The 12,752-nt window shown below is 39.4% G+C and overlaps 1 protein-coding gene across 1 annotated transcript in view; it reads left to right on the top strand.

Annotated features, from left to right (window-relative positions):
* LOC131668825 (tyrosine-protein kinase Dnt-like) overlaps positions 1-9,329 on the top strand; it is a 30,015-nt gene extending 20,686 nt beyond the window's left edge. Inside the window, exons 2-8 of the mRNA XM_058943276.1 lie at positions 2,219-2,346; positions 4,700-5,109; positions 5,261-5,446; positions 6,547-6,685; positions 6,764-7,056; positions 7,296-7,455; positions 7,840-9,329. Coding sequence (XP_058799259.1) covers positions 2,219-2,346; positions 4,700-5,109; positions 5,261-5,446; positions 6,547-6,685; positions 6,764-7,056; positions 7,296-7,455; positions 7,840-8,088 — 1,565 coding nt within the window. The 3' untranslated portion in view covers positions 8,089-9,329. The remainder of the gene's footprint in view (positions 1-2,218; positions 2,347-4,699; positions 5,110-5,260; positions 5,447-6,546; positions 6,686-6,763; positions 7,057-7,295; positions 7,456-7,839) is intronic.
* Positions 9,330-12,752: the final 3,423 nt, after the last annotated feature.

Here is a 12,752-nt window from a genome sequence, read left to right as displayed (position 1 = left end):
GCTCGGTTCTTCTTGTTTTTCCTCCGACCCTCATGCTGCTGTAACTTTTGCTTGTCTGGCGAACGCACGCGCGGCGTTAGGACTTATATCGGCTACTACTGCCGGACCAACTCTCAGAGAAAGTGTGGGAGAGAGAGAGAAAGAGAGAGAGAGAGAGAGAGAGAGAGAGAGAGAGAGAGAGAGAGAGAGAGAAACGGAGAGACGAGTAACGGTACTTTTTTGTTTGAGGTGGTGAGGTGTAATGTGATTGTTTAATGTTTGTTGCGTGAGTTTTTCGAAATGGTAGGTTTATATCGAAGGTTACGTTGAGTTTGATACTTGTCGAGAGATCTCGAGTGAACTAACGAGTTTTGACGTGATTAGCATGTAGCTCTAGCGTATTTGATTCCTCCTTAGCGAAATTACGTTAATCATCTCGTTAAAACTTAATAATAGTGTTGAACCACCGATTATATCCAAACCAAACACTTTGATCAGTTTCGATAATTGACAAAAATGACACAATTTTCATTGTCAAGAAACCTCGCGAAATTAAACTGCCACAAATCTCACAGTTGTCAAGAGATAAGCACAACTGATTATTCGACGCATATACCAAAAAAAAATGAGAAGGGAATCTTCGAAACGGGCGAGACAAGGAATTCTCCGAGAAGGCAAAAGGTGAGCAGAAAATAATGCCACAGCAGATTCACGATCGTCCCTTACCGATTATATATTTGTTTATCCAGAATCAATGGTGAAGGGGGTCGGCTTTCGTGCGAATTTATCATAGCTAGTTTATCTCTGTACGCGTGCGTGTTGTACTATCAGGGGACGATCGCACGAGTGAGGTATACATCGGGCTTTTCATATTTATATTGCGATTTGGTCAGCGAGATAATATGGAAGGATTCTGTTTTCTCAACGGATTGGGTAATGATTATGATATGTTTGGCTTTGTAAAAGAGAATTGTGCTTATGGGGAACGAATAAATATTTGTTGCGGGAGTTTAAATACAAAGTCAAGTGCAGTTGTGCAAATTGAAGTTAAGATTGATAGTCACGTTTCATGCTCGACTTGTGACCTTCGTCTCAACAATAATTTTAAGGTTTCTGTCGACGATTTAAAATAGCTTTCAGGCATATTTAAATTAATCGTGGCGTTCTAGGATCTCTCCTTTTTTTCATACGCTAAAAAAGAGTATATTGATATTCCTGAACATAAACCACGTCGGACGATTCCGCGAACGCATAAAGTATCGAGAGAGAGAGAGAGAGAGTAAACGGGAGACAAAGAGATGAAATAACCTAGTACATAAAACACCTAGCCGCAAAAACCGGTATATCCTGGCGCGGCGCGAGCGCGCGATTTACAGTCTTCTAATAAAACGCGAACGGTTAAATTAACGATGCTCGTCCGCGCGCGCACACGCGATGCGCGGCTCTGGCGCGTGAGTCAACGACTGCGCGACATACTCGATATCGGCCCCTTTTGCGAGTCTTCCGCCGTAGGCGTCGTGGCAGCAGCGACGAGGATGTTTTATTGCTCGGCACTGCCGCCGCTTCGTCGACGACGACGACGACGACGGGCGACGCTGCGGTCTAGTTTTACGCGATGTACGGATGTGCGGAATCTACGGGCGAAGCGAGCTTGTGGAAGTTGCCCGGCGGTTTTAATAATCCGCGATGAAAGGCGTGAAAATTGCGGCTAGCTACGCAGTCGATTCTCGTAACGTGAAAGAGAGATCGGCCTGTCCGTTCCGCACGTCGCTATATTGCCCACGTGTGCAGCAAAGATCCAGTAACTATGAGTTACTTGGAGGTGGTGTGAAGAAAATTGATATTTTGCGCGCTACAAACGTCAGTCGAGCAACAAATCGAAAAGTTGAAAAATTGGCCGAACGTTATTTCGCACGCAGCGTCCGCCCTCGGGCTTTAAAATTGGAAGCGCGATCGCGCGACATTGCGACCGCCGAGGGTTGGGTTGTCCATAATCAAAATCGATGGAATGAAGGAAGTTTGGCAAAAAACCCATTACCACGTCGCCGAGAGATATTTCAGAGCGACTTGGGCACAAAATCGATTCTCAAACTCTCGGCAGGTTATTGCATCGCATCGCGGTTTATCGAGCTTTTAACATTATTTTTTTTTCTCCCCAGGCCACCGTGTGGCGAGAGATTAGACAAGTCGCTCGAATATGCCCCCACTTGGATGACCGTTTTTACGTTTCGTTTTTCAGGTTTGAAAGCTGAATTATTCTACGTGCGCGCTGGCGTGGTGAACGAGTACGCGATGAAGTTCATCGTGCCAGTGCCAGCTCAAGTGCACAAACTACACTTCACGTGGGAGAATCTCGCTGGCAGACCGGTAAGTCAAGCAATTACCTCTCAACAAAAAGAAGTTATGCAAATATCGAACTAAAACTATCAGGTAGCTTTCACGCTCGTAAAATGCTCCTCGTTGTTTGCCTCGAAAGAAAACTCGCGCATATTGATTAAGAAGCTCGCTTTTGAAATTCAAATTTGTCATCGTTAAATTATTTGCTCGCAAGGTGAAATAGCTTTGCTCTCTTTTTCGCCGTGCATACTAAAACGTCGACGCTTGGCAAGCCAAGTAATTTTACATCTATCTTTTATTCAGCGAGCGAACTGTTTATTAAAAATACTTTTTCCAAAGGCAGCAGCTGTCGCGAGGACGCCGACGCTAACATTGATTAGTCAACGACGAGACATAAGAGACATAAAACATTAAAATTCGCGCACGAGGCGATCTCAAGCTAAAACAAATTACAGTGTTATCGACGTTAAGCGTCGCTGCGATGCGATCGCCACCTCGGCACATACTTAAAATGCTAATACCTCGCGCGCAAGCATAAATACTCTAAAATACCCTTATCGCCTTTGCTCTCCACACTCGTCGTCCGATAATAAAAAAAAACGGAGGTAGAATTCGTATCGAAGGAATTGACTCGTCGAGCGAAAAGAACAAAAAGAGGAGAGCGGTCAAGCGACTTCTTTCGCGAAGGGACACAAAGAGAAAAAGAATCGGAAGCTTCGCCAACAAACTGTCTGTCTACGTCGATCAACCAGAACCAACGACAAATTATATTGCGGTTCTTTCTTTCTTCTGTCGACTCTCTGACGATTTATGTGACGGTCCAGTTTTCGCTTTTTTTCCCCCTTTTCGGAGGCACACTTTTTGCACGCACTCCTTTGACCGGTAATTGAGTGCGTTTACGGGAAACAGAGATTCTGCTTGTCGATTTATAAATTCGAGCGAGGGGATTGAGTTGTGAATATACATGGGCTTCGAAAGTCGCGCGTTCATGCCATTAGAATGATGCCGAGACATTTTGAAAATTATTCGCGGGTTATTATCTGTCTTTATAGAAATTTTTTATCTGGTTTGTGTAGCTTATGGAGAAATATTCGCGTTTTATGCTTGATATTCTGTTTCATTTGGACAGTAAATTGATTTGAAACACGGTAAAAATAATTAGATTTGCGATCACGATAAATCCCTATTTCGTTGATGTCAGAAAATTTAATTACGTCAATCCGTTAATTAAATCATTTTCCGATATAGATCGTCTAGCCAAGTTAACGTGATTGGAATAAAAAAGCGTGACAACCAAACGGCAAGTGAATGTTGCGATTCTCATATCAGTTTTAGTGTTACGGTACAACGAAAATTCACGACGCATAAAACTTGATAAAACGTAGAGGTCTGCAGTGAATCAAAGCGTTTCATAAATATTCACAAAGCGTCACTTAAAAAACTTCAGAGGAAACTTAACGAGCTCTTCGCTCTTCAATGTAAACCGAAAAAAATCTCGCGAAAGCTTTAATTTTCTAATTAAGCCTCCTTCGTCAAACGCTGTGTGCCCATCGTCAAAGCAAATTAGTGTGCGCCCGCTGTCGATCCTCATACGAGTAAACATCGAGACTTCTGCACTCTTTGCCTTTACTCGGTATCGATGTCAATTGAATTTCATTTCGCCAGATAGACGAATCCATTGATTGTCGTTTTTCCTGCGAACTCGAATAATTACCATTAATTCTGCTTATTCGTCTCTCGAGTGAATTAATTTGCATGCTTAAATTTTCGTTGTAATAAAGTAATCAATAGCATTAGGAGCTCGCCACTCGTTGAGCATTCAAAACCGAGAGCACAGCTCGTCAAAACATCTTGTCCGAAGGAACCGAAAGCGAGAAAGCGAAAAAAAGAATCGCGTCTTGCCGATAAATCACGTCTTGTTCGCTTTTGGCATGGACTACTGGCAGAGCAGCAGCAGCAGCAGCAGCAGCAGCAGCAGCATCTCGTTCGACAGCTCATTGGGTTCGTTCGTCTCCCCGCCCTCTCGACGCGCAAAACTTTTATTCCCCCTTTTCTTTTTTTCTTTCGTTTTTTCTTCTTCGCCTTCCGCCTTTCTCTCACTCCGAAGCTAAAAGCGCGAAAATCGTCTTCCGGGAAAGGCCGATTATCGCAAGCCTGCAGATTTACGATTAGTGCAGCACGGATTCCTTCTCGACCGAGCCTTTTTCTCTCGTTTTCCAAACCAGAATTGAATTCCCGATAGCTTTTATTCTTTCTCCAAATGAAGCGAAGGGCTTTCGACAAGTGGGATCACAGATACGCGATACACTTTTCTGTGGCTTCGTCAAAAGAAAGCGACCCAACAAAGCGAGGCCAACGGTAAATAATGTCTCCTTTTTTTCAGCTTCCCTACACAGTCTTCGCCGACATAAGCGACCCAGTAGTACTTTCTACGTCGTTCAACATCTCCGACACAGGTGACATCCCAGTAGGTGGAATCCAAACTTGGGCCATGGCAATGCATTGCGGTCCATACGACGCAGAAGTGGATTTGACACTTCATATAAACGTGTCTTTGACGCGGCGTAACGTCACAAGCTTGGAATTCAAGCGCAAGAAAATCTGTCTGAAAGATCAGAGTCATTATCCTGGCCCCGAGGAAGTATCAGTTGCTGCATCCGGCAGCAGCTCCGGCGGACAGATTTTCTATGCGGCCGTCGGCTGTGCTTGCGCTTTTATTGCTGCTATTTGCGTACTCTTGCTAGCCTATTACGTCAGGGATAAGAAGGCGAGGAGGCACCGAGAACCTTTGCAGTGAGTTTCTTTGCTTTCGTAAAACACTTTTGAATCTTACATATCATTAAAAAATTAGCTTATCCTTTACATCGACCTTCCGCGTGGATCGTAACTTCTGCCACAACTTTGACATTCCGTCAACTCATTCGTTAAAACTTTTGCCGCGTAGAGAATCGCGAGGACTAGGCTCGGCATGCAGCGTCGAACGAGGAACCGGCATTGGACCTGCCCAGACTTTCCTGTCGCCGGAAACGCCACCGCCACCATCCGCAGCTTCCGTGTCGACCTATAGACGACTGGACGATAGATCCAATCGGGATCTTTATGAAAGGATTCAAGAGTGCCCCGTGCAGAGGTAAATTGTTCGTTGAAATTTAATAAAAAAAAATCTGCATAGAGTGCGCAAAACAAAGACACGAGAAATCCTCTTAGGCGGCTAACGTCGAACTACAAGTACCTACTTTCGAGAAGCTTCAAAAGTGTTTGACCTATGTAATTGCTTGTGCTAAGCCGATTGGATTTTCGTGAACAATAGAACGATTTTTTTTCTCCACTCGAGCTAAGAGAAATGCCGTCTTAATTAGTAAAATTCAAATCGAGTTTGATGAATAATGTAAAAAAAGTTTTATGCTCAGACTTAAAATTCCTCGTTGCCAGAATATATGTAAGTTAGACCGTGTAATTTGAAGTTTAATTGGTGGTAATAATGCTGGCCAACACATCTGGCTACTCGCCAACATAAGAGATGTTTGTAAAAAAAGAAAAATATTCTTTCTTTAACGAACATAATAAAAACTTCCGTCATACATATTTTACGAAGAAGTCAAGTCATCAAATAAACTTTCGTAAACTTTTTTTTCCTGTACGTATCCACGAAATTGCGTTTGACGAGTTGACACAGTCAAACGACACAATGGATAGAGAGAGAAAACAAATTTTCCTGCCAACGATTTGTAGGCTTCTCTCATTCCCTCCCTCTTCTCTTTTTCATCTCAAAAGCTCGACTCTGAGAAACCGCACATAGTTACGGTGTGTTCAAAGGAAAATTTTTTTTTCCAGTTTTTCCACCGTCTTTCTCGCCGCATTTCGCGGTGAACTCTTTGACGATGTGGAAAAGAACTCGGTAGGCTCGCGAGCGGCACAGAGAAGCATCTCTCTCTCTCTCTCTCTCTCTCTCTCTCTCTCTCTCTCTCTCTCTCTCTCTCTCTCTCTCTCTCTCTCTCTCTCTCTCTCTCTCTCTCTCTAAGGCTTGAATATTCAAGCGCTAGACAAAGTCAAAGCTAATCGAGAAAGAAACTTCCAGCCATGAATTTTGCAAAAGCGCAGAGCCAGATTATGCGTGTGCAGTTTGACTTTGTCAATTAAAAAGTCTTTGAAGTGTGTAGCCTAGCCAAGTTCGAAGAGTTATGGTTCTCTAACAGCAGAAAATTTGAATGTTTACTTTGACGTTTGCAGATGTCGAGTGAGATTGTTGAGTGTTGAGATCGAAGGAACATACGGGCGTGTCTATCGAGGAAGTTATCACGAGGAAGGTGCTTCCAAGCCAAGAGATGTGCTTGTCAAAACTGCCGCTGAACACGCGTCCCAGGCACAGGTAAATTCTCATTTCTATTTACATTTATTTACGAAGGAAAACCGTTTCTTCAACGCTTCGTAATTTTCATTTTTGCAGATGGCTTTGCTTCTTCGCGAAGGATTCTCGCTTCACGGATTGAGCCACCCAGCACTTTTACCCGTCTGCGGCGTGTCGATAGAAGAACGTGGCGCACCATTCTTACTCTATCCACATACTGGCTACAAGAATATGAAGAGGTTCCTATTACGTTGCAAGCTCACCAGCGAAGGACCAACTCGCGCCCTCACCACGCAGGAAGTTGTAGAAATGGCTTTGCAAGTTGCAAAGGGTGTGCAATATCTCCACCGCAAACGTCTCGTTCATCGAGATATTGCTGCGCGAAACTGCGTGTAAGTATATTTTTAGAAGAACTCGTCATCAAGTGAAATATAAGTGGGGTGGAATGCGTAAAGGCTTGTGGCGTTAAATTGAAGAATGAGGGCGTGCTGGAGATTGAACTAACATATATACTCGGGGGGGGGGGGAGTTTTTTGCGCTTTTTATTTTATTTTCTGTTTGAGTCTACGATATTGTCTAAGAATAGTGGTTTGAGGTTTATCTTCATAAACTTGAATTTTCTAAATTGCAGAGTCGACGACGAACTACGAGTGCAAATCACTGATAATGCATTGGCGCGTGATCTATTTCCGCAAGATTATTACTGCCTTGGCGATAACGAGAATCGACCGATTAAGTGGCTAGCGATTGAAAGTCTTCTCAACAAGTCATTTAGCACTGCCTCAGATGTGGTAAGCTTTTCTTCTTCTATCGAATGAAATTACGTCATCTGGATGATAAGCTACCTAACGAGATAAGATTGTCTACAGCAGAGCGAGTGTTATGAATATTTACTTTATCGAAACTCTGTGTTTTGTAAATTGTAATGGTAGATGATAATGCTACTGGAGCATTCATATATTCAATCGAATTTGCTCAGAACTCGTTTTATTGAACGTAATATAAATGATTTATTTATTATTAACATTACACTGTCTATTTTTGGATTAAAGAAGCGTGCATATCCAGGCTACATTTATCAAGGCTTTAACGATACCACATTAATTTGTACAGATATTAAATATTGAATATTGAATTCATGAAGAAAGTGTTTAAAAAATTCATTTCTATTTCAGTGGTCTTTCGGAGTTCTACTTTGGGAGTTAACTACGTTAGCGCAACAACCGTACGTCGAAGTTGATCCATTTGAAATGGCGAATTACTTGAGAGACGGTTATAGGCTAGCTCAACCTGTCAACTGTCCGGACGAACTATTCGCAGTCATGGCTTACTGTTGGGCGATGTCACCCGATGAACGGCCCACCTTTAGCCAATTGATCGTCTGCCTACAGGAGTTTCACACTCAGCTCACCAAATACGTTTAAAAAGCGTGAATTTCTAGCTCTGATCTATTTGACTGTGAATATTGTGTAAACAGGGATTGCAAAGGCGTTCTTTTTTTTGCCACATGAGACTGTCTCAGATTTTTGCAATAGAAAGAAATGATTTTTTTTTTTCAAGTAAAAGAAACGTTTACCCTTTAAAAAAAAGCATTTTTTTCTAATGTACATTGCATTGATTGCGAACTGATTAGAAAGAAGTATATGTTATTTCTAAAATTGTATATAAAATGTATGATTAAGTGTATTTTATTTTCTCTATCTGCTCCCTGTTTGCATATTTATAAGCACACTGAATCTTAATGCGAGTAATTAAAATGTTGTTGAGAGGTAATTTAGATTAAACATAATCAAAATAATCAGCTTAGAAAAATGCAATTTCAAGACTTTTAAAATAAGAATAACATTGTTGCCAAGTGCTTTTGCAAGACATTTTTAGATTGTTTTTTATTATGAAAGTAAAAATCGAGCTTAAAATATTAATAAGAACAAATAAAAAAGTATTAATATAAAGGAATAAATACTAGATTCAGAGATTACTAGTATAACAATGTTATTAAATCTAAGAATCCCAAAAGAATTTTTATTTGTGCGGAAAACTAAAGTTCAATTTATACGATTGTTTTAACATCTCGCTATGACTACGTGTGTTTATTTCTTTAAGATTGTAAATATCTGTACTATGACTTGGTTTTTTAAGTAATTTAAGTACTTTGTATATTTAAGATTTGAGAGTTTTATGTCATTTTATATTTTAATTTTGTTGAATCTTGAGAAATCGATATAACACTTTTTAAAAGTGTTGGATCTCACTTATAAAAAGTATCAGCATTAAGGTTTTCTTTGTTCAGGCTATTGCCTTATGTAAAATTCATGTGTGCCAATTGTTCTTCTTTTGTGTTTTTGTAAATACTTTGAACACAGAATGTGATTTCAATCTTCATAATTTGCCAGAGTGCGTAGACATTCTGTTTATTTTTGAATAAGCAACTACATCACTAATTACCATAAAGATATTAGCGTGTAATATAAAATAATCAATGACCATTTTTTTACTATTATAATGATAAAATTATATGAAAACGATAATTTTAGCTTTTGCACTCTTGTTGGAAATTGTGAAGATTTCTGAAATCACGAACCGTTTACATCATTCTGTAAATAGATAGTAAACTTTAAGATTAAGTACCTTGTACAAAGAGACGAATAAAAAAGCTGCACATTGAGAAGCAAAAATAAAAAAACTCTGCCGTTGAAATTCTGTTTCCGTTCCCGTCACCAAAAGACCGCCCAGTGGATCGCAATAAATCTTTCTCTCGGTACCATACCCTACGAATTTTCTGCAACACGTGTTTCCTCGAAATCGTTCGTCAAAGCCCAGCGACAAAATTAATGGTTTACTCGACGACATCTTGTTTAAAATGAATAACGAGGCGCACGCGAACACCGTCCAATTATACCGCATTACACCAAAAAACCAGATGGATGCTGTATATTTTTTGTTTGTTTTGCGACTTTTGTTGTTATTTATGTACATTTTAACTCGTTCCTTTTTTTGTGCGGACGTGCGAGGACGGAGATTAAGCGACAGTTGTTTACATTATCGGTCGGCGTTTTTTGCGCATTAATCTATTTTCGAATAACGAGGGAGAGAGAGACTTTCAACTTCTATTTAGTTGGAAAGGTTTATTAGTCTTACTTTCAAGCCTGTCACGACTAACTGAACCCTTTCAGATGTATTTTTAAATCTTCCTAACTGCTTATGTAATTAAAGTACATCATGAATTATGACGTTTTTTCTGTTAGCACAACTAAAATGTCGACACGTGTTTGTTACCTCACGTTCAGCTTTTACCTAAGCCATCCAACGTTTGACGCTAATAGCAGTCGTATTTGTGTAAACTTCCCGCAACACTTCATAATTCCATCCAGCAACATCAGAGAATCCCGACAGAAAGGAGGCCTGTACGGGCAGCATCAATATTTGCGACACGAAGTTGCGCCCATCAAACGTTTTGGTGGCAACAATGAAAGAAAAAAGGTGAAAAACTGATAATAAGACATTGGCGTACACACATCACACGCGCTCAAGGAAGAAGGTACAACAAAAAGAGGGAGAGTGTAACACAAGCGGCATCGTCCGTCACGGCCCATTAGCCGCCCAGAAGAATCTTCGCGGCTCTCTTCTCTTGCTTGCACAATGCTGCTACTCGCACAATGAATCCGGGCGCGCAACCTTTTTTTCGCCGACTCACAATACGCCGCCTCGCTTTATAGAAAGGTAAATTCTACCACATTCTCCTCCCGCTTGCAGTACCACGTTCATTCATATTTATAGTGGGCCGTAAAGGCTTTTCAGTGCCCTAGTTGGCGGAGGGCTTTCTTTTTAATATTGAACTCCGTTAGCAAAAGAAAATTTTAATTGCTGTAAATATCTTTTAACAACGATGATCGCGCGCATGCTTGTTGCTTTACTTAGTCGCGAGGGCGAGCGACTTGGAAAGAATAAAATTAACGACGGTAAACGTTATACGGTTGCAGGCGTGAAAGAAGACTTTTGTCACGTATTTGAATGAACAATTTTATTTTTCGTCCTCTTGTTGAGATAAAAAATCAGCGTTATTGGTCAGTTTCTGTGACAATTAAAAATTTATATATAACAATTAAAAAACATATAACAATAGGTTATGTTGAACAAATTTTTCGAAATTATTAAAAACATAATTTTCCATTCACTTGTCATTTTATAATGGTTCTGAACTAAAATGACAATTGAAACTCTTCGATTAATTTGTACAGATACTCTAATATAATCATTAAATCAAGTACAATTTTTACCATAAGAATAAAAAAGAATATTTTCTAAATTATTGAGTTCATGTAAAAAGCATTTTCGGTCAATTTTCTTACTTACTATGATTTAAAATAAAATAGCGCGCAAAAGACATATTGACATTTTCTCAATGGGAACCAAAATCACACAGAAACCCTACGGAACTGTAATGTGTCCGCTGGTAATCCAACAAAGCAGGTGATAATTGCTTAAATCAATTCGCGAAGCAATCAACGCCGCAAGTGCTACTCGCTCAACGAGCAATAAAAGCACTCACGCGAGATCCTTGAAATCCCTTTGGCACGCAGCATACAATCGCGAAAATCCAATTAACCCGTTCTTTGTATTTTCCTGCGTATAATAGCATCACCTATAACGAGCAACTCATGCATGCAGCATACGCAAGTATCCTAGTGTAGACAATAAGATGCTCTCTGCTCGCGTATATTGTGCTCTCGGGAAAAGTCGATGCGCTCTCATTTGCATTTCGTATCCTTGCTGGATTGTTCATTCTCTCTCTCTCTCTTTCTCTCTCTCTCTCCCTCTCTCTCTCCCTCTCTCTCTCTCTCTCTCTCTCGCTCTCGCTCTATGTCAACTGAGCATTTGAGAAACGATTGATTTTTATCTCGACTAACCTATATAGTTATTGTCAAAGAGGATAATTGATGGGTGAGTGATAGTTGTGGACTTCAACATGGGTGGAACAACTGAACTATAAACAATATTGAATGAGCAATCGTTGCTGCAAAGTGATGGAGGGGAAGCATTGAAAAAGGAATTTTAAATATTTATTAGAAAAAGCTAATTCGTCGTTATGAATAAACAGAAATATAAATGCATAATTTGAAAAAGTGTTTCATTTATTAGAATGTGTAATTTTATAATATTTAAAGTCCCTTCGACATATCACATTTGTTTTTACCAAATGACTTTCGCATAAATGCAATGTGTGCACACATTTCCTTTTAATATTTATAGGTTTCTCATTTGAACTTGAATAAACGCACTGGAAAATTCTTGACGTTTTGATACAAAAAATAACAGAATCAACCGATTATTAGCCACATTTTGTGAAGCACATTTAAAAATACAAAAAACAAGCTATGAGCATTAACTTTTGGATACCTGAAGTAATAGAATTGTCCCTTAACGATTAAGAAAAACGCAAATGAGAAATACACTAAAACGAAATGAACTGCGAGAAATTAAATTGCATTTTTTAATGAATTTAAATTCGGTTTAAATTGTGCCTGAATGACTTATCGTTATATATAATCAGTCATCTCGATCATACAAACGCTAGAGTGCGTTTGGCAATCATAACGAATATTCGAAATTATCTTAAAATAGTGATATAACTATTAGAAAAATATTTGAATTTCATTGACAACTATCTTGAAATAGAATTTCGCTTTTCTATAGTTTTTACCAGTTTCCGAGGTTATATAACTATTTTGCCTTTTACTGTGTGCATAGTAATAAACGTTGAATGGGCTCAGCTACTGTATAATTATTTTTTTAATTAAGTATTTATAACTCATAAACTAGAGTTCATCGACCTTATAATATTATGCATTCTTATAGAATGTAAAAAAATTTAGTTCTCTGTAATATTCCAAATGAATCTTCATTATTCCTAAAAGCTAACTTTCACACAATACATAGCAATTAATTATACTGAACTTTAAGCGATTTAACATTTCATAAAACCCAAATGATTGATATAAATGTTGAGAATCTTAGAACTCGATGTAAAAGTAGATATACACTTTGCATGTGAAAAGTAATATCAACACTCATAAAGATGTAACTCTCG

Source organism: Phymastichus coffea, unplaced genomic scaffold (genome assembly GCF_024137745.1).
Source record: "Phymastichus coffea isolate CEN01 unplaced genomic scaffold, Cenicafe_Pcof_1.1 PCOF00084, whole genome shotgun sequence".
NCBI lineage: Eukaryota > Metazoa > Arthropoda > Insecta > Hymenoptera > Eulophidae > Phymastichus > Phymastichus coffea.
Note: the sequence above shows the minus strand (reverse complement) of the source record. Positions and strands in the feature narration are given on the sequence as shown.